At 45.8% G+C, this 22,434-nt stretch overlaps 2 protein-coding genes across 4 annotated transcripts in view; one reads left to right on the top strand and one right to left on the bottom strand.

Moving 5' to 3' along the window:
- Window positions 1-16,144, top strand: part of LOC125759286 (uncharacterized) — a 173,123-nt gene extending 156,979 nt beyond the window's left edge. For 2 of the 3 annotated variants that reach the window (XR_007416863.1, XM_049417699.1), the window contains exon 2: window positions 13,798-16,144. Coding sequence is in view for 1 of the 3 variants with exons in the window: in XM_049417699.1 (XP_049273656.1) it covers window positions 13,798-14,072 (275 nt within the window). In the remaining 2 variants the exon portion in view is untranslated. Of the gene's footprint in view, window positions 1-1,778; window positions 2,174-13,797 lie in introns of those variants that run through there. The other variant, XR_007416864.1, reaches the window with a different exon arrangement.
- Window positions 16,145-19,938: 3,794 nt separating this feature from the next.
- The window catches only part of LOC119402150 (fatty acid CoA ligase Acsl3), a 60,074-nt gene continuing 57,578 nt past the window's right edge, over window positions 19,939-22,434 (bottom strand). The window contains exon 15 of the mRNA XM_037669275.2: window positions 19,939-20,523. Within this exon, the coding sequence (XP_037525203.1) occupies window positions 20,255-20,523 (269 nt within the window). The 3' untranslated portion in view covers window positions 19,939-20,254. The remainder of the gene's footprint in view (window positions 20,524-22,434) is intronic.

Below are 22,434 nucleotides of genomic sequence, written 5' to 3'. Positions count from 1 at the left end.
GAACTATTCTATCGCTAAATCACTCCCTAGATGGCAGCTTACAACTTCCAGTGTACAGCTAAAATTTCTAATGGGATCTAGTGAAGGTAAAGTAAGCGCTCTCGACACGGTGCCTTATATGGGATGCAATTGTTTTGCATTCCATGCACAGGGTTGTCCCGATTTCTTTCGTCCGATGGAGTCATATGAGGCAGAGTGTATAACTTGGTATGCTCGTTATCATTTCCGATTCGATTGATGTTCAGCCGGCATTAGATAGCAACTTGGACGTGACCTCGAAGAACTGCAGATCAATCGCTGAGAGGCAGTGCATTTTTCTTCTCGGGTCCTAAAGTAAAAAAAAAAAGATTGGCCATAAAAGTGACAACCTTCGCTATTTTACTCCTCCTTATGTTGCAAGCGGAGTCACCTAGAAAGATTTAAGGCGCCAAAATAAGCAAACAAGAGAAACAACGAATTATAATATGTTGGACAGTGAATACCTAACTCGTCATATTTGCCTGTTAACTTTTCTGCTAGATTCCATTGTGGTTCCGTGGCTATGGCGTTCTGGTACTCTCTCTCTCTCTCTCTAAGGCCACCATGCTTTAACACTATATTCTTTTCATTTTGCTGCATTGGGAGTTTAGTATAATACTGCTGCATATCTGCCTAGAGGCTTTTGTTTTTATTGATTTCCTCGCATCAAGGCGCTAAATTATTTCTTTCATTTTACTTGATCGACCTTCTTCGCGATTAAAGTAAAATGGAGCAGTGGGAAACATGCTGGTTCAAAGAATGTGCTTGCCTATGTGATTTAAACCTAGTTTGACCTCGTTAGCCTCTCAATGACACGGCTATTACCTGCCCTTTAACAGAAATTCATTTTTATTTTTTGACACTTTATCAACCACAATGCAAAAATATTAACCCTGATCCAATGGTTAAAAAAAAAACTACTGGTCGATCTGTACATCTTATCAGCAAACGTCAAACAAGAAAACTTGCACGGCTAGTCTTTAAACAACCGAATGTTAACCATTTGCGCGCATTTGTAGCAAAAGAAAAAAAAGAGAAAAATTAGGACAGAGAGAAGAGGACGCCTTGAGCTCGCGTTACTTTAAACAGAACCTGCATTCTTAACTAAACGTCATTGTAATAGGATGCACGAACGCAAGCACGCATGTACACTTATAGCAGCAGTTCTTTTGCTTTAGGATACTAAAGATTCAAACAAGGACGTGATATACTTGCCCCTTCGCTAGCTAGTGAGAAGCACCTTTCTCACTGTCAACGTTTTCACAGGCATCATTATTCATAGAATTTTCTGAAAAGTTCAACTAAAGCTCGCTCGCTCGCTCGCTCGCTCGCTCGCTCACTCACTCACTCACTCACTCACTCACTCACTCACTCACTCACTCACTCACTCACTCACTCACTCACTCACTCACTCACTCACTCACTCACTCACTCACTCACTCACTCACTCACTCACTCACTCACTCACTCACTCACTCACTCACTCACTCACTCACTCACTTCATTTGACTTGGAAGCTCCCCTGCCGGTATTTTCGAATAAGAGTGCATGAGCAAATATACATAAAGGGCACATGAGCGTGTTGTTGTGCAACATTGAAGCATGGCGCTTGGCATGCGGGCTCCTTCCTCTGCCCATCTTTTCCTGCGTCTTTTGCTCACCTCACTCGCACTCGCGTGCGAGGGCCTCGATGGCGCGCGTGAAGGAGAAGCCCAGGGGCGCTCGAGGCTAAAGCTGGGCGTTGTGCTTGCTGTTTGCAGGCCGCGCACAGGATGGGTCCGTTCGCATTGCTGGTGGCTCTGCTGGTGGTGCAGCTCGCGGTGTCCCCGGTCTCCAGCGGGCTCTGGGAGCTGGCCGACCGGCCGCCGAGCCCCAAGCGCGCGCTGGGCTTCTTCTTCGCGCAGTCCGTCAACCAAGAGCCGCCCGAAGGCGCCGCAAGGCTCGTGTCCTACAGGCCCAAGTCCCGTCCGCTGCGCTGGGGCTGACTGGACGCGCAACCGCCGGCACGTCGCCCCTCCTCTTCCTCGCTTGCTCCTCGGCTCCCACCACGCCCTTGCGCCCACCCCGAGACGGCGCCGTCTCGTGCGCTGCTGCTCGGGGCGGCGGGAGGGCGCGTGCTCCTGCTGGCCGCGGACAAGGCTCAGCGCCAGGCAAGTCGCGCTCCTCCACACCTGGACTCTGCCAACGCTACATGCTTTGAGATGCTGAACGCAGCTTTGTCATAACATTTATCCTGGCCCCCACCAAAAGAAATAAAACACACAGCACAGCCCATGGAATTCTGGCTGCCCCGCGTATACCTCTTCACATTCCCCTTTCTACAGGTGTCGACTAAGTTGAGACTGAAAATGGACACTTCTAAAGGAAGCCCAAGACGCATAATCAAATCCAAGAAATATATTTCAGTCACCAGCGTATCCAATGCTTACATGTAGTGCATTTGTTTGTCTTCCTGCTCTGCTGATACTATGGGAAGCGCAATCATTACATGCAATTACTGAAAGCGCTGTAATATATCATAATCATTATATTTATTCTCGATATTTGTGCGCTTTTCTCTATATTGTAAACTACAGCGGTGAACGTTGTAGTTGCAAGGCGAACAGCCGAGGCACCTCTGACAGGAAGCTCGTAAAGCGGCTTGTTTATCATGAGTTATAACCGTTTAAGCAGCAGCCAGGATCGTCACATCGACTCCTAAAGACAATCTCATTCCCAACGGTGATGTTGCTTGGCCACAGCTCATCGTCTTCATTATAATTTGTGTATTGGCTAGAGCTGCAAGGGTAATTTTATCTTAATCTGTATAAACCAGCCACCGATTAGCAACAGACCAGCGCAGAAAAAAAAAGAAAATGCCAGGCCTGCAGCACAGTCACAGCGAAAGCTGGAAGAGCGGCATTTCTAGAGCTCGTTATAAACTCTCTTGTGGCTACTAATACAAGAGCGCTAGCAACGTACCCACTACGCCACAAATCATAATTTTTGTGAAGTTGGGAAGCACCCACCACGACATTATTTGTCATTCTGTGGAGAAGCGAGGTACGATCTGTAAGGCATTATGTGCACTTTGTTGATGCGACGGTTGATGATGATGCAGAATTACGGCTGAACCCTTTGTAATGGGTTGGAAGCTTTAAACGACCCAACAGTTACGTAATTACGTAACTCAACGCCCGTTCGTTATTTAACTCTCCCTCCACGCTTTATAACATACGTTAACGCGAGAAAGAAAGAAAAGAGAGAGAGAGAGAGAGAATTACCTTTATTGAGACCCTGAGGAAATGAATCATGGGAGCCTTATGGGCTTCCTTAGCAACCAATAAAAGTTGCACTTGCGAGGAACCCACTACGCTATAAATCATCATAATTTTTGGGAAGCAGGGAAGCAGCCACTATGCAATTTTTCGTCACCCTGCGGAGAACCGTGGTACCCGCTAAACACCTGTAAGGCATTATGTGCATTTTGTTGATGCCGTGGCTGATGACGATAAAGAGTTATGGCAGTTCCCTTTGTAATGGGTTGGAAGCATTCAAACACGCACTCGTTGCGCAATTCGCATTGCGTGACGCCTGGTTACATAATTCGCGTTGTGTGACGCCCTGGTTGTTATTTTACTCTTCTACCACACTACATTTTATATGTTAATGTGGTTACTTCCCGGCATGAAGCTTGTATAGGGTCATTTTGCAACGCAGTTTTAAGCGCCGGTATGACTCTGAGGTAGAATACTGGGCTCCCACGCAGAGGGCCCAGGTTCGAACCTCGTTCCAACCCCGATATTTTTTTTATTTTGTTATTTTTTTTATTTCGCGCGATAGTGGTTACGGACACCGGCGGCGGCGGCGGACAAAACGGCCCTTGTTTTGATTTCATAACAGCTTTCGCTGTAAAAGAGGGGCGAAGCATGTAGGGAAGGGTAAACCACTAACGTGAAACCTGAGTAGGGGAGAAGCATGCAGTGTGCGCCGGTGTTTCCCACAGCAAAATCGCTGCTAATGGGCAATGAGAGACAGAAGAAGAGACAGAAAAGGAAGAAGAAGGGCCTGACCGGCAGGGGCGTAGCCAGAAATTTTTTCGGGGGGGAGAGGGGGGGTTCAACCATACTTTATGTATGTTCGTGCGTGCGTTTGTATGAGCGCGTGTATATATACGCAAGCAAAACTGAAAAATTCGAACCCCCCAACCCCCCCCCCCCTGGCTACGCCTCTGCTAACCGGGGTAATTCGCCACATTGTTTTGAGAGAGATTTCTTTGACGAGGCACTAGTGGTGGCAAGCCTGAAACCGGGCATGTAGGGAATGGTGTTTCAGCTTCACTAACATCGTCAGAAAACTGCGTCGGAATGCAGCTTACCCTTAGGTGGTGCTTCTTCTTCTTCTGCTTCTTCTCCTGTCTCTCACTGCCCATTAGCAGCGATATTGCCGTAAGTTGTCTTCGTGTTACACACCGCAACATGTTAACGAAGTATGGTTTACGGGAGAAAACTTAGCATTTGAAGCCAATTTTGAGACGGAATTTAACAAATTTCTGTTAATTAATGCAATTAAACCCTAATACGTCGTCGGCTATTTGTTGTGCTAACTGTTGCCCTCTTCACTTTTAGTGGACAGGTGGCTAGTAGTGGGATTTAACCAATTTTTGTGGTGCATACCCGTTTATAATGGACCGTAACGACGACATGACACGCCGACAAGTCGAGACCCTAAGGTGCTTCACCCCTAAAACATGGCTGCGTAGAGGAAAACAAGTTCTACAGTGCCGACAGCTATGTCACTGTCCGGTCTCAGTAATGTATGACAAAGAGCACCGTCGGCAGTGCTCAATAAATTAGGCAGAAAATTCCGCTACACATTGCTGAGCAGGCTGTCATGGACAGATTTCTCAGCGCACAACACTGTGCGTCACAAAACAGGGCTGCTAATAAATGAGGAGAAGTAGATAGTATAGATACCCACAAGTTGCCCACTATTCCATCAGATGCTGTTAATGCTCATGGGCAGAGACGTTTGGCGAGTGAGAAAGGCCGATGCGGAATGGACAGCTCTCTTTTTATTCGTCGTCGATGCAGTGCACGTCTGCGGTGCTCGAGGAGTAAATGCCGTCGTTGTGAATGCGCGAGGAAGCTGGTGGGGATGGCATAGCATTGCGAGCCCACACTGTCACCTTTTGTATGCGAGTAGGACAGGTGAAGACGCAAAACCCGGAATGCGGCATTGTGTATTGTGCTCAGTCCACGCGACGTTGGGACCTGATATTTTTTTGGGCACACAAAGCGACTGGGTTCCGTATTTAGTGAGGAGATACTGGTGGCTGTACGCGCCAAAAGAAATCTTATTTTCCCGTGTTCACAGGCATACACGGTCTACAATGCGAGCCAGGGGCGTAGCCAAGGGGGGGGGGGGGTTGGGGGGTTGAAATCCCCCCCCCCCCCGAAATTTTTCAGTTTTGCTTGCGTATATATACACGCACACATACAAACGCACGCACGAACATACATAAAGTATGGTTGAACCCCCCCCCGAAAAAAATTTCTGGCTACGCCCCTGATGCGAGCCGCTCTGAGAGCGTTGTTGCGGTTTCTTCAAGAAACCGGACTGAATTACAGATTGTGACTCTTCACAGACAATGTTGGTGTATAGTACTTTGACGGTGCCGTATAGTCATGACTTCGTGGTATCGTCATATGCCCTTCTTCTGTTTCATTCTTTTGCACCCCCTTGCCACTTCCCAAGTACAGGGCAGCAAACCGGAGACTTCCTCTGGTTAACCTCCCTGTCTTTCCTTTCTCTTTCTCTCTCTCTCTCCCGTGTTAAGCTTACGCAAGCATATTTTGGTAGAGTTTCACAAAAACAAGCGCACGAATTCAGATCGCGATCGTACGTTATCGAGATTTCATAGTGCTCAAAATCACTACACGCTATGACTTTGTTGAAATCACACACGTTTTATCCGCGGGATCAGTGTAATTATGAAAGCTGAACTTGATCATCTTCATGATCTCTATCTTCATCTAGCACAGCATGATTTATAGTCGGATACTATACTTAAGAAGTCCGGAGAGGCCCCGCCCAGACGACCGAAGCGCGGCAGCCGATCGCCTCCGCGGCTAAACAAGTAGTACCGCTCATGCACTTGGCAATGTTCTCCGGAGGCGGGGTCACCGGCAGTCCGGAGTGCGCGCCCGTTGGTGCAGGCTTGTGTGCATCCGCCTTTGAGGAGGAAATGCCGCGTACTTCTACAGCTGTATCCGACTACCGTGTAGAAACTTTCGAGGATAAGAGCAGTGATCTGCACAAGCTCAACTTTCGTGGTGGCAGTTTTTAAACCACAACTGAAGCCCTCAAAAGGTACCCACCGGTATGCTAAGCCGTGAGTGTTCAAGCGAATGGAGGCTGGCCGACTTATATTCGGAAACCAACAAGCCTAATTCACAATAATTGAACTATTTATCTCAAGCGCCACACTTCTAATGCTCCAAAAATACACTACGGAAACGTTTATTGGGTGATTCCACGAGAGATCGAACATGCCTGTCCGGTCGCATTTTTTGTTTTGCCTGGGTTTTTTATATGTTGTGTGGGCACATTCAAAGTGCACGGAACTGAAAATTTTATTTCCAAGAAACGCTCCCAGCGCGCCAAAAAAATATTTGAAGGTGGCGGCGCGTGCCTCCTGTTTTTGCTCACTGCAGTGTTTTCGGATTTCGCGGCCGAATTTAGCGCGAACTATGAGTGATGTGTCGAAAATTTCTTTTGCTGGTTTTAACACGCATTACTGTGAATTACATCCATGCTTTTTTTATGCCGTCCTCAAAAAGAAGAAAATGTGAAAAAATGGCAAACACAGCCGAAATCAAAAAAGGGTCCTAAGTTTGAGGCGCCTTGGCGCCTTTACTATTTCAAACAGAAACTTGAAAACAGTGTCAACTATAGAAAAGAGCCTTTGCAACATTTATACGGAAGATCATTTTCCTACGGGCAGCGCAAAAAAAGAAAAAAATTGTTAAAGAAGCGAGTTTTTTCAAAAAGGTACATTTTCAAAAAATAAAATAAAAAAAACTCCGGTCTCAATTTTGACGGCAATTTTTTATCGAAGAGCGCTTATGTCAATGAACACACGGTTTTAATATCATATGTCCTCATTTGCTTTGTTTACGAGATATAACTGGCCAAAATGACCCTTGCTGTGAGTGCTCACTTCAGTGTGACTGATGGTTGTTAATAGCTTGCATTGTGCGTAAATCGCAGTTTTATTTGTTCTGCTGCAGAAAAACCTTGCTCTGGTGGCTTTTCGTCAAGAAAAATGTGTTCTCAGATTTTATTTGTGTCTAGCGTGTGCAAAAGTGGGCTGCTGCCGCCCTCTAAATGGCTCACGTGTAAACAGTTTGCAACCTACAACCTCGCCTACAATCATCAGAGGAAAGATGGGCGTGCCTGTTCAAGATATCAATCGCTTCTTCTCCCTGAAGGAATGCCTGGTCTACCTCATCGCGGTTAGATGTAGACAGGTTTTCCTTGAGTAGCCTAAAGCAATGCAAGCAGACCTCGCAGGTGTCGCGAAGATCCTCAGCCTATGACAGTAGCTTCTGGCGGTAGGCAACAACAAAAAGAGCGAAGAAAAAAAATTTGCGCAACGAAAACGTTTTCCTCAGCAATCTTCTTTTTGTGAACGCGTAAATAACCGGCACAGAACAATCGGACGTAGCCATGGGCCGCGCGCATCGCGTGTAGTGAACAGCTAGAGCAAGCCGAAACGTTTATACTGAACGGCGCCGCATAAATTATCTCACATCTGCGCAGCTGTCATGAATGCCTTTCCAGAACTGCTTACGGTTTAACATTTTATGACTAAGGGTGTCTAAGCGCTTTGGGCTGTAATATTTAATTTGTAGGCCGCACTCATTGTCAAAACTAAGGGTAATGTCCGCCTGGTGCCACCAATGACCTTTGCTGTCCTCGACGTGGGAAAGCACTTTAGTAAAGTGGCAACAAAACATCATAAATTGGGCAGCTTCGGCCACTCACGGCTTAATCATGCCGCACCGCACGTTTCCTGGCTGCTGAAACGCTGAGGTAACGGTCGAGATGATACAGGAAGACGTTATCTGCGACGCCGAAAACATGTGATAGCGGGAAGTGAAATAAACGGCTCGGAAATCATTGAGCTAACTTTTTTACAAATGTTGTCTAGGCACAGTGTGCGTCGAATGGGGAAGATGGTTAGAGCGTACAATGCACGTAATGGAAGGGAAGCAAGCTGGCAGTGAGAAAACAACTGCATAACAGCGCGCCTGCTGATTGTGGCATTTAGTTACAGATTAAGCTGGCCTTCGCTGCATACAAATGCTTTATTCTGTGTGCAAGGAGAGTTTTGACAAAGTGACCTAAACCATGTGTTCGTGGTGTCTCGTGCGCTTCTGATTAACGAATACTTTCGGGTAAGTTGAGGTTGTAAGCTGCAAATTGCGTACGCGTTCGGCCTTTAGAGAGCGGCAGCAGCCCACCCCCACATCCGCTAGACACAGTTAAAGTTTGAGAATGCATTTTTCTTGACGACAAGACACCAGAGCAAGGTTTTACTGCAGGAAAATAATTAAAACTAGATTTAAGTGCAATGCAAGCTGATGACAACTATCGATCGCACTGAAGTGAGCACACACAGCAAGGGTAATTTTGGCCCGTTAAATCTCGTGAACAAAGCAAATGAGGACATACATATTAACACGGTGTTTTCACTGACGTAAGCGCTCTTCGACAAAAAAATGACAAAATTGAGGCCTGAGTTTTATTTTTTGAAAATGTACTTTATTGAAAAAAAAACTCGCTTCTTTAACTATTTTCTCCTTATATCGCGCTGCCTGTAGGAAAACGATCTTCCGCATAAATGTTGCAAAGGCTCGTTGAAATACTTGGAAAAAATCATGGATGTAATTCACTGTAATGCGTATTAAAACCAACAAGAAAATTTTCGACACATCGTTTATAGTTCGCGTTAAATTCAGCCGTGAAATCCCAAAACATTGCAGTGAACAAAAACAGGAGGTCTGCGCCGCCACCTTCAAATACTTTTTTGGCACGCTGGGAGCATTTCTTGGAAATAAAATTTTGGGTTCCGTGCACTTTGAATGTGCCCACATAACATATAAAAAATCCAGGCAAAACAAAAATATCGACCGGACAGGCATGTTCGATCTCTCGTGGAATCACCCTTTAGAGGGCGGCAGCAGCCCACTTTCGCACACGGTAGAACCAAATAAAATCTGAGAACACATTTTTCGTGACGATAAGCCACCAGAGCAAGGTTTTGCTGCAGCAGAATAATTAAAACTGTGATTTACGCACAATGCAAGCTATTAACAACCATCAGTCGCACTGAAGTGAGCACTCACAGCAAGGGTCACTTTGGCCAGTTATATCGCGTAAACAAAGCAAATGAGGACATATGATATTAAAACCGTGTGTTCATTGACGTAAGCGCTCTTCGATAAAAAATTGCCGTCAAAATTGAGACCGGAGTTTTTTTTATTTTATTTTTTGAAAATGTACTTTTTTGAAAAAACTCGCTTCTTTAACTATTTTTTTCTTTTTTTGCGCTGCGCCTAGGAAAATGATCTTCTGCACAAATGTTGCAAAGGCTCTTTTCTATAGTTGACACTGTTTTCAAGTTTCTGTTTGTAATAGTAAAGGCGCCAAGGCGCCTCAAACTTAGGACCCTTTTTTGATTTCGGCCGTGTTTGCCATTTTTTCACATTTTCTTCTTTTTGAGGACGGCATAAAAAAAGCATGGATGTAATTTACAGTAATGCGTATTAAATCCAGCAAAAGAAATTTTCGACACATCATTTATAGTTCGCGCTAAATTCGGCCGTGAAATCCGAAAACACTGCAGTGAGCAAAAACAGGAGGCACGCGCCGCCACCTTCAAATATTTTTTTGGCGCGCTGGGAGCGTTTCTTGGAAATAAAATTTTCAGTTCCGTGCACTTTGAATGTGCCCGCACAACATATAAAAAACCCAGGCAAAACAAAAAATGCGACCGGACAGGCATGTTCGATCTCTCGTGGAATCACCCTATTCTGGACACAGCTACTTTCGCAGATTCGTTGAGAACGATACGCCATATTAGGGCAGAACTGATGTGTGATGGCTGAAAAGAAACCGGCGCCTGGAAGCGGACTCGACGTTTTGCTTGCTAACATAACTCTGAAAGATCTCACGCGCACGTAAAGCAGCACTTTCCTTCTCCTAGTGCTTTGGAACCAGCCTGCTTTTACGAAGCAATCGTCTCACTTAAGAATCTTCTGACTGGTCAGTCATCACGCTTCCGCCACTACATGCCGTAACGCAGCAGCAGTGCAGCAGTGCCGTAACGGTCACTCGTGATCGTCACTTACATAGGAGAGATAGTGCGAATACGGGCCCAGTTTGTTCCTTTATTTCCGTTGACTTCGGCCATACAATGCTTCTTCTCATACACGTGGCTGTGAGGAAAGGGTGGAGTAAACGCGACAGATCATGGTAAACCGCATGCGATTTAATGAAAGGTTATTTGTGACACGAAAAATATATACGATAAATGTTAAAGATTAATGAAACATTACTAAGAATAAAAGTAGATAGTACGTGGTACTGGAGGCATGCATTTGGAACCAGAAACTCCAATGTGGAAACGTGACAATGGACCTGAATGCGCGAAGCTTGTAATGTATTTTTCGTTCCACCTTTGGTAGCATGTCCACTCTCATAACTTTAAATTATTTAAAATAAAATAAAGTGGTGAATCGCTGGTAATGCTCTAATCATTGATAAAGCGCAACAAGGAAGATTGAAACGGGACCGCTAAATTAACCGATTTGTTAGTTCTTGAACATCGCTGTGTTTATCCTCTCATTTTCGCAGCGTTTCACTTCAAATTTCTCTCGCCATAAGTATTTATATTTGTTATTTTTCCTTCGTTCGTCAACCAGACTGTTTTCAATTTCCCATCCCCCCCCCTCCATTCTTCCTGTGCTGAGTTCGTTTGTCTTAAATTCAGGATCCCTCGTTATTTTTTTTTAACACACTCCCTCATTCGTTCCAAAACCTTTGAAAACCATGAAGCAAGACATCAGTCTTTCATTGACCTGGAAGCGACGACTAGGTATATGTAATCAGGTCAATACTGAACACCTGTATGATGTTGTTGAACAGAAAGGCTGAAAGTTACTGTCAACGCGCAGGTTCTAAATAATGTAAACACACTTGAAGCAAAAAATACAAGGAAGCAAGGAGGTGGATTAACAGTTTGAGCTAAAGCGCAGCGCGCTGGCATAGTTTCTTACCGATCTTACCAGAAAGAGGGGAAAAAAAACTTCCGCAAGTCTTTTCAATCGGGAAACTTGCCTACTGTACAAAATGTATGTCCAGTAGTGTGACTGTAAGTGCTGCTCGGGTACGCTGATAAATATGACGAAAGAGCACGGATAAGGGAAACTACCTTCCGACGGAAGTTTGTATTGCGCAGTCGTTTACAGAGCTATTTCACTTAAGTTACACGTGTACTACGATTCATTTTCTTTATGAAGTCATCATGCTCGTAGACGTAGAACTGAGTTCTGCCTTTTAGTCATTCACTAGATTAGGTCACTGCATATTACAGGCACTGGAAAGAGGCCTAATGCTTACGATTGTTGTATTTGCAAGAAGTGTCTGCATGCATACTTTGTAGCTGCTCGTCATGTCTCCTGTGAATAAATGTTCACACGTAGCCAAACTTGATGTTACACTTGAGGTTGTCAGTCACTACCAAATGGATTTGTTCTTGGTATACAATTGTGTCAAATAAAAGCGAAATTGAAGCGCAGCTTGATCTCGTGTACATTATTTTGCCGCTAAGGTAGCCCAGTACAATGCGGCGATATAAAAACGATATTTGTTGAGACGGAGTATTTGTACTGATGCTATTAACCTCGCTTTGGCTCTATCCTATATGAAGACGTCAGAGTCTGCCTGTGTCCTCGCATTGGCGCGTCAGCTTATAAGGAGCTGGCGGTTACCGGAAACGAAGCTCGAAGGAAACGAGAGGCTCTGGGATTTCGGTTTCGTCTTCTCATCATAAAAGAGACAGTGTGCTCTAATCCACTGCAGAAGAAGAGACCTCATCACAATCGCAATTATCCGCAAGTCAACGCCAACCATCTCTATCGCCATTATCAACGCAACGTTTTTACACTGCGCTGCGCATTCTCACACGCACGGCTTGACTGCAGTGCGGTATACATTAGCGACTTCATTTCTTGCTGCATTCGACAAACAGACTGATAATTCTGGGAATGGGTTTTGAAAACATTCACACCATCACGGGTTTTTCATGCGATCGAGAAAAAAAAAAGACTGTGATCCACCGGAAGATAGTAGGACCAAACCTAGAAAATTTTGTGATCTTTGACGTCACGACGACCTCATATGATGTCGTCATCACGTGATGATTGTTTGTACCATTCGTCCCCGAAGCCACAAGACGCGGGACGCCCACGGTCAAATTTCGTGTAAGGCTTTCGCCTTAAAAAAATAACTAAGAATACCTTGAACACAGCGCAAACGCGACACGGGCACCTGAATAATAAAAGACAGTGCCACATCACAGCGCTGTGGTGCGTCCTTTATTCTTCTGGCGTCTGTGTCGAGTTTGCGCTGCGTTCAAGATGCTCAGCAACCATTACCAACTAACGCACTATCGATTCTTATAACTTAGAATATCTACTACATCATAAGAATAATTTTTACCATGTGGGCAAAAATTCTTATCTGATTCAGTGTCCTTTTCATGTTTGCGATTCCTACAAGTGTTGTACCACTGCGCGTGCAGCAATGTGTTGCAATTTTTCTGATGGCCATGAATCCAAAATTGTTCCTATTGATAGGTTGGTATCTATCCATTTAATGTAGCTTTGCCAAAAGCCTGCTATACAGGACGCGTTATGTTTCCGATTTATTTATTTATTTATTTATTTATTTATTTATTTATTTATTTATTTATTTATTTATTTATTTATTTATTTATTTATTTATTTATTGTAGAAGTAGCTGTTCTATGTATTCTTTAGCACCCTCGCATGAAGATGTAGCGCTGTCAATGTTTCGTATCTTGGAGGAAAGTTTCAAGATAGGCTCTACCTCGCCGAGGCCTGTGGATTGTTGCTTAGCCAGATCGGCTAATTTTGACTGGTAAAGTGGATTATATGCCACTATCGATATCATATAAATGGGACTGTGCGCAATTTACAAAGTTTACTTGTACACTTGACCTCATAATTTGTTCAAGGAACATCGCGCAACCCTCACCCAGAGAGTTAGCAGTGACAATTCATCCTCTTGATGAGTCGCACGTGTCATGCAACCAGCTATTATGTTTTAGTCGTGATCGTGCGTTCGTAGAGCGCCCCCTTGATGAGAATAAAGGTGAGTTGACCCTCAACAGAGCTACATTCACATACGGAAAAATTTACGCGATTATTAGGTCTATGCCGCCGCGCGTGCGCCATCGCAGCGTCATTGGCGCGCGCAGTTTCACCGATATTCGCCGTCACACGGGAAGGACCACAAGAAATATATATAATCAGACGAAAAGAATCCTTACAAAAAAAAAACAATTCTGGGCGAAAAAAAAAAGACCTGTTTTTTATCCTTAGCGGATGAAGAAGTCCATTTCATTTCATGCGCGCGCGCGCGATCAACGTTTTGTAAAAACGGTAGTGTTCAACTGGCGACGCTCAATAACGGGCTTACGCTCCGCAGCGGCCATGCTGTGTCCCCTGCTTCTCCTGGCGGTGGGCGCCGTAGTGGCTCTCGGTCGTCCCAGCGACCGGACGCCCTGGGACTCTGAGGCCCGCGACTTGCTGGCCCTGCGCTACCTGTCCGGTGAGGGCCGCGGTGTCCGGCCGGCCTGGCCCAAGCGGGCGCTCAGCCTCTTCGCCCACTGGCGGCCCCAGTACACCCCCGGAGGCGACGAGCCCGAGCTGCCCAGCGACATCTCCGGAAGGCCCCACGGACTCCCGCTACGCTGGGGCTAGGCCCCCGAGCAGCAGGGACCGCGCGGGGTCGTCTATCGTCAGGCGACGCCAAACGCTGGTGCGAGGCAGCGCACGTGCCTGTATCCACTCTCCCCCACACTGGTCCTACAGAAACTCGCTGAGGCAGAAATGAGAAGCCACCCTTCTTTTGTTTGTTTGTTACGATTCGGGCTTCTTTTGAGACTGGTGGATTGTGTCCGCCGCACTTTCTGTATTACTGCCCAGAACCTGTTATCGAAAACTTCTGCGTGCTGCATCGGCTGCGTTTGTAAGAATACGAATCGATATTTTTATTTATTTATTTATCATTTTCTTCGTTCTACGGAGCCATTGATCCCGAGTATTACGTGACACTATCTCAGAAGCCCCCTGCGTACATATCGTGGTAGTGCATCATAAGAGGAGGGATCGGTATCACAATCTCAGTATGATAAAATGATACAAGGTCATTGCGTGAAAACACGACAAATTGTGCGCCCCTCATTCATCATCCACCATTGCGGTCATGCGCAATATACATGACTCATGTGTTCAACGTTTTCTTCTGTTTCTATATTTCTTGTCGGCTGCCGCTAGTGAGTTGCGCCGATAACGCCAGTTTCTCGCTTACCGCAGGTTCTTTTGCACTGTTGTTATTATAAGATAGTAATCGCAATCGCGCCGCCGCTGTCTAGCCCTAAATAAGGTTCAGTGCTAATAAAGCGGACAAATGAAGCGCACTTACGCCATGAAAAAAAAAGGAAACAAAAGAAACAATGGAAGCTTTATACGGCCAGAAGTTTTATGCCAGCACAGCATAGCCCTAATTATCCGGCTTTAAGCAAGTCTAAAATGAAAGTTTACGCACCTGCTTATTTACCATCTCAAAGTTCGCCATGTCAACCAGTTAGGTAGTCAAAGGGCCGAAACAGGTCGCTTTTGACGACAGTAATTTGATTGCAATTTGCTTGGAAACGTAAACTCGAACCAACGATGCAGCGTGTTAAGAACGTTGCACCTAACTAAGGACAAACGTTTACCCTATATAAAACATAAGATTTACATTCGTGAGCGCGCGTCTTGTGCAATGCAATAACACTATTTCTCAGTTATCGTTTCGAATAGTTATGACAAGCCGTGTATATAATCCGTGTAACCCTTATGTTTCAAATGTTTGCCACTATGTTTATTTTCGGATTTTCGGTAGAAAGAAATTGACGCCTTAATTAATGTTGGTTTGAGGATGCGTCGCTTTCGTTTGTTGCGAAGCTGGCATAGGGTTCTGAGGGATTATCAAGACGTAGCGTGAATGTCACGACAGTGCAGTGAGTAAGAAACATCCGTGATAAGTGTTACGATGCACACAGGCACGATGCGGTCTCGCGTGTCCCTGAATACGAGGGCGAAAGGAACAAGGAAAGGAAGAGGAGTGGGCACGTATTAAACTGCGCGGAAATTCATATAGAGCCCAGCTTATCAGTGCTTCCGGGATCTCTGTGGTTCACTGCACAATATACATCTGAAATGCAAAGGCATCGCTATACTCTTACACAAAACAAAAGCACCGGTCTTGTAATGCTCTATATGCAAACCGTGATCGCTTCCACAAAACATTAAAGACGCCCACATTACTGCTGGCGGTGTTGTTGCGTATCGTTTCGTGCACTGCATGTTACTTAATCGTGCAAATTTACACATAAAACGAGTTACAGAATGAGAGCACTGTTCGCTGTTTTCTATACCATAACACCCGCAGAAATAATCGAAATGTTCAGTAAACGTTTCTATCGTGCATACACGATCCCTTACGAAGTAGCCACTTTTCATTTGGTGACTCGCCAAATGTATCCTTCAGCGTAGATGTCTCTCATGCGTTTCGTTTTGTGTAAAATATGATATAATCGACTTCTGTATCGACACATTTATCAATAAATAAATTGCAACTCAAAGAAGCAGCAGAAAGCACACGCTGCGTGTATTTCAACAAACGCTAATCTGAAGCAATTTAACATTGAGCGTCTTGCATGCTTCGTCGTTACAGTATACCTTGTTGTATTGCTTGCTGTCTAATAAAATTTCGTTGTAGCAGCGTTGCTTGTAGTTTGATTACGCTTCCACATACGCAGTTACAATTTTCTTCAACTACTGCTATCATTCTGAGCTGATCTCCCAGAAAACATCAATAATCGTTGTTTCCCACTCGGCAAGATCACTTATTCAGTGATCTTGCCGAGTGGCTGCTTGAGCATTTCACAGATATCCTGCAATGTTTGGCGCATCGTTGTGTCAACGGGTCCTCAAGTGCAGGCGCAAAAGGTAAGAGGGATGTATGCGGTGACATCGCCGGTGCAAGTACATTTAGTGTACATAACGTGCATCGTCCGTATACCTAGGCGCCCTGTCATTGTAAATCTCTTTCCACCCCGCATTTCCTTTTTCTTCTGATTGGCGAATCAAAAATAACAAAAATATATCGTGGATTCTCATGCCACACATGAACAACAGAAATGCTTCGTAACTTTGTATACCATTTAATTACAATCCGCCGACATCCGCGTTAACTTCCTCCTGTATGCATGGTTACCTGTAAAATATTCCTAGCTATTTGATCCCGCCTTCGCATCTTCGTCCAGATATAATTATTACAAAGAAACTGTACATGGCTAGGCGAAACTAAAATTCGTCCGTTTCATGCGCGCAAAAACTCCTAGCGCGTATGGGCTAGAAAAATCGGGCAAATCTCACTACTCACCACTGGTCCCCTAAAAATGAAGGAAACACACGGGCGGCAAGCACCAATTCAGATTTCTGGACAGACGTAGCCACTAATTGAGAATGGCTTTAATGAACCGTTGAACACAGCGACAAACACAGGGGTCGCAGGTTTCAGCTTCGCTGGTTCGCCATCTGTACGGAGTGCACGGTCGGCGATTTTTGCATCCCTCGTCACTGTTAACTTTGTATTTATGTTTATTCGGCTACATGTGCTGACATCACTCGAGTGTGGTGCGCGTGGGACGTCACTTGCTCGCGCGTGAGTGTGTGTGGAAGGAATGACGTCACTCTGGAAGCTGGATCACCCGGTGCAACGCGCTTATAGCTCAAACTAGCACCAAAGACCCTGTATGCAACGTGCTTAGCTCACGCTAAGCGCGTTACAATACGGTGTCTTTAGGCTCTCTATAGGCTCTGTTGCATACTGTTTGCACATTGTTGAGGACGGCATTTACAATACCCCTCTTCACAAGCCTGAAGTGGGCTGATGAAAATGGCAGTAGACATTAATGTATACTGCGTCCGCACATTGTATACGGCGTCCGTCCATGGGTCGTCTGGAACAAAAGTGGCAACACCACGAAACGCACTGCATTAGGTTCCTGCAGCTCCTTCGTGAGGATTAGGCCCTCCAGCCTAGCGCGAAAACTATAGTGGACGCCCTCTGCAACTGTAGCCGGGTCGGGTACATCTCATAGGCGCACCTGGGTACCTTTGTTATACTATACCGGCTGGATGGCTTTTTAGTAGTAATAATAATATCTTGGGTTTAACGTCCCAAAACTACGATATGATTATGACAGGCGCCGTAGTGGAGGGCTCCGGAAATTTCGACCACCTGGGGTTCTTTAACGTGCACCTAAATCTAAGTACACGGGCCTCAAACATTTTTCGCCTCCATCGAAAATGCAGCCGCCGCGGCCGGGATTCGATCCCGCGACCTTCGGGTCAGCAGTCGAGCGCCATAACCACTAGACCACCGTGGCGGGGCTGGGTGGCTTTGTCACTCTCACTACTACTAGTGACTACTACGAGTAACACCACTCCACGAAACGCAGAACGTAAGTAGAACCCAAAGAAAACGCCTGCACTTTGGAGGAGCCGCACTGCGGATGAGCGATGATAGAGTACCAGCAAGTCCAGGAAACTGCCTGCATTCGTGCCGCACTAAATTCTGGAAGCTCGCCGTGCCGTAGGTTTCAGTGCCCGCGTTCACAGCCTCGAGGTCATCCGATTGGGGTAACGAGCAATGAAGATCCTTCGCTTCGTTCGAGACGGCTAGCATCCTGACGAGAGCGAGGATGTTTAAAGAATCAACAGTCAAGACAACGTAATGGAAACGGTCGTCCACCTGTATTATGGCGAGGCGCTTGTATTATTATTATTATCCTGCCTCTAGGGGCAGGATCAGGGGCGGATCCAGGTGCCAAGTTTGGGGGGGAAGGGGTTCCTTCATCTGACAGGGGGGGGGGGGGAGGGGGGAGTGGTAGGGTAGGGATGAGGAGAGGGGTAGCGGGCGGGGACAAGATTCTCCTTCATCCTTTTGTGTACTGGTAGCCGTAGCAACTTGATAAAGGCGGTGGGCGACAGGCACTGCAGGCGGGGTGGGGGTGGGGGCTGACACAGGCTCTGGGGGAAGCGATCGCCCCTACCGCCCTCCCTCCGGATCCGCCACTGGGCAGGATCAAGACTGATATATTGCTTTCATAGAAGAAAGGAAAGATTACTTTTAAGGGCTCTTTTCTTTGTTATACACAATATTAATGACAACTAACAGACAGCAATGCCAAGGAAAGTATAGGGGGTGTTATCTGTAGTAATTAGAATATGAATGTGAAGAAAGTAAAGTGGACGAAAAGGTAACTTGCCGCCGGCAGGGACCGAACCTGCGACCTTCGAATAACGCGTCCGATGCTCTACCACTGAGCTACGGCGGCGGTCATCTCCCCGTCCACTTTATAGGGTATATATATGTGGATTTAAACTTAGGAGTGTTAGTCAGCGCCAGTCGCAGCCATGGCAGCGAGTGTGGAACACTCTTTTTTCTGCCTATTTTGGCGTCACGTAGCACGTGATCTATTTACGAGAAGGCAGCTGACCAATAATCCCTCGCATACTACCTGAAGGCATCATGTCTGCCAGAACGAGAGCCTCGCTGTGAATGAAGGAAAGATTACTTTTAAGGGCTCGTTTTTCTTTGTTATACACAATATTAATGAGAACTAACAGACAGCAATGCCAAGGAAAGTATAGGGGGTGTTATCTGTAGTAATTAGAATATAAATGTGAAGAAAGTAAAGTAGACGAAAAGATAACTTGCTATTTTGGCGTCACGTGCTACGTGACGCCAAAATAGGCAGAAAAAAGTGTGTTCCACACTCGCTGCCATGGCTGCGACTGGCGCTGACTAACACTCCTAAGTTTAAATCCACATATATACCCTATAAAGTGGACGGGGAGATGACCGCCACCGTAGCTCAGTGGTAGAGCATCGGACGCGTTATTCGAAGGTCGCATGTTCGGTCCCTGCCGGCGGCAAGTTACCTTTTCGTCCACTTTACTTTCTTCACATTTATATTCTAATTACTACAGATAACACCCCCTATACTTTCCTTGGCACTGCTGTCTATTAGTTCTCATTCATAGAAGAAAGCATCTCGAACCGGCGGCCGGCGAGTTTTGGAAGTATATCCCTGCGCGCTCTTGCACAATTGAGAGCGCTTTCGACTACCAGACTCAAGTGGGATCCGAGCTGTCGTTGACACAATCGCTACCGATTTACCACCTTTATATAAAGCTTCATGTTCCAGCACTTCTACCAGTCAAACACACAAGACAGTTCTTACACCTCAAGCTGTGTCTTTTGATGAAAAGCTCATCAGCGAAGGCTTTAAAAGCGCTAGAACCCGTCCTAATCATGCGGGCCAGATGCTCGGCAAAATCATTGATAATTACGCGCGTCGCCTTTCTACCATCAGACAACAACTCATTGATAACTTATTGTCCAGTGTTACAAGGAAACATTGTAAATGACCATCGGTCCGACTCTCCAAACTGTGCATGGTCCTCCTTTTTTATTAGACGTGCAAACGGTCCACTCGCAAGCTGATTTGGCATTCAGAAACTCTACAGTCCCTGCTTTAGTGAACTGATCATATAAAAATTTAATGGCCTCAACGCTGGAGACAGCCTTCACGCATAGAGACAAGCGAGAATACAGAGCGCAATTTTCATGGAGTGTGCTCCAACCACCTGCTCTAAGACGCACTCAGGTGTCTCTTCGAGAAGAGGCCATTGCCGCGTTAAGGCCCAGGTAAGCGCAGACCATGCGTGTGTATTGTGACGGGCGTGAATGCTTTGCTGACGGGCCGAGCTGTGCGCCGTCTTCAGCCATCCTGCAGATTTTCGAGGGCGTGGCGATGCCGTTGCTACTTGGCGCCACCTTCAGAATCTGCATCTTTCTTCCCAATTTTCCCGTCAGGAGATCCAACTCTGCTGCCGGGCCTCGGGGTTGGCAGATTCGATGCAGACACCGCGTTCGACACTCCCAGGTACATGTTCTGGATATCCTCCTGGTAGAACTTCTGGATCTGAATGCGTCGAATTTTGAGCGCTGCCGTCACCAAATCCATCTCGGGCGTCCATACTTCCTTACAGAGTTTGTACTTGAGTGGAACTTCATACTTTGCGAGGTTACCTACGTCGAAAAATGCGGAAGCGAGGTCACAAACGGGAGGCGAAAATGCAGAAACACGGATACATTCTTTAGCAAAATGGCAGAGATCACTCCTGAAACACCTTTCGTCCTTTCGCGCTCTGCGACTATTTACTGACATAGACTTATACTTTCTGCGTGTGTGGCACGCTCGCGAGGTTTTCTGTATCGGCGTGCCCATGATCGAAGAAATTATTTAGTCGCATGTCTGTGCGTTCGACTTTGCCGTCAATGACATGTATTCTCCTGTCCATAATTATGCTGAACATACTTCAGAATAATTTAAAGTAAAATAAATCACGACACATATCCCGATAACGTGCACGCGTGGTTTCCCGGGCATCTTGCGGCAGTTTGGTAAAATTCTGGTGACAAAGCTTATACGCATGAGCACAAAATATTACGAGTAAACCTAGGGAATTGAATTCAGCAAATGTTACGTCATTCTTGCTTTGCTCTGATTTTTATAATGCACTGGAGATTTGCGAAGTCTCTGAGAAAAAAGGGACCGGTATGACGTTTCTATTAACCCTTTCCCTACCGAAGACGAGCTGGGCCCTCGTTCACCACGAAAAAAGCATTCGGGGGCGGGGCGCAGTTAAGCTACCCTGATTCATTTCGCTGTGTTCTCTTTGGCTTCAACAGTTAACGCAGTAAAAAATTAAAAAACACGCTCAAAGCATACATTTTGGCAGGGAAAGGGCTTGATTCATGTAACCGAATTTATATAACGGCGTCCTCCTCTGTGTGCGCACGCCGGAACAGCCCCCCCCCGTTCAGAAAAAAAAAAAAAGATGCCCTTGTTTGCCGAAGTTTCGTGAAATGAAGAATTGCAGTTCTCCTGCGAGTTGTGGCAGCAATAACACACAGCAGCATACTTTCTCTAACTCATCGGATTCGGACGACGCCCGCGCCTCAACGTATCGGCAGTGGACGCCCTAAGATATAAGCAAACCCCCACCGGCGCCGCGTCCAAGGTTTGTTTTCACGGACTCGCTTCCCTGCGCTTTATCTTTTAAAATTCAAAGAGACATTTTCTGCACCGAAGACTGGAGAGGTTAGGGCACTTTCCGTGGTGCAGTGCAGTGAAGCCAATCCTCTGCACATTTTCTAATAAAAAAAAAAAAAAAATATATATATATATATATATATATATATATATATATATATATATATATATATATATATATATATATATATATATATATATATCAGGGCTGGGCAGTATCGCGATACAAGAGTATCGCGATAGTATTTCAGAGATACTTTTGAGTATCTGTATTTCTGTATCGAGATACATTTGAAGAATGTATTTGTATCTCAGTAGTGAAATACATTTACGATGTATCGCCTGTATCGCGATACTATGCTGGACACGGGTATCTCGTTACATTGTTTTTTTTTTTTGTGTCGGAAATGAGTTGAGGCGTGTTTCCAATGGGGGAATGGCGTTTTTCTTTTTTGTGCCAAGACAAGCAAAGACGCGCTGCCGGTCGCCGACAGATAGGGCGGCGATGGTTTCCGCTCAAGCACAGAATGTTCCATGTGGTAAAGCGCGCGACGCCGCAGACGGCAGAATCGCGGGGGCAGTGTTGTCGGCCTCTGCCGACGAAAGTCGCTATCTCTCAAGGTCAATGCAGCACGCCTACATTTTTTCAGGTGGGAAGCTATTACTTCGCCACCCCCCGCACGGATACCGCCTTGGAACAGGCTTTGCAATGCTTCGCGTGCATTCAGTTCTCAAAGCGGCGGCATTCCAAAAGGAGTTCCCGTAGTCGCGGCGGAAGGGACTAGAAGATGACTATCTTTGACGCGCTTTCAGCCACCTCTCCAATGTCAGGGCGCGTTCCTAATTGATTACATGCGTGAAATGGCCTTTTGTGGTAGCAGGTT

This window comes from Rhipicephalus sanguineus, chromosome 1 (assembly GCF_013339695.2).
Source record: "Rhipicephalus sanguineus isolate Rsan-2018 chromosome 1, BIME_Rsan_1.4, whole genome shotgun sequence".
Taxonomy (NCBI): domain Eukaryota; kingdom Metazoa; phylum Arthropoda; class Arachnida; order Ixodida; family Ixodidae; genus Rhipicephalus; species Rhipicephalus sanguineus.
This window is presented reverse-complemented; position numbering and strand designations above follow the sequence as displayed.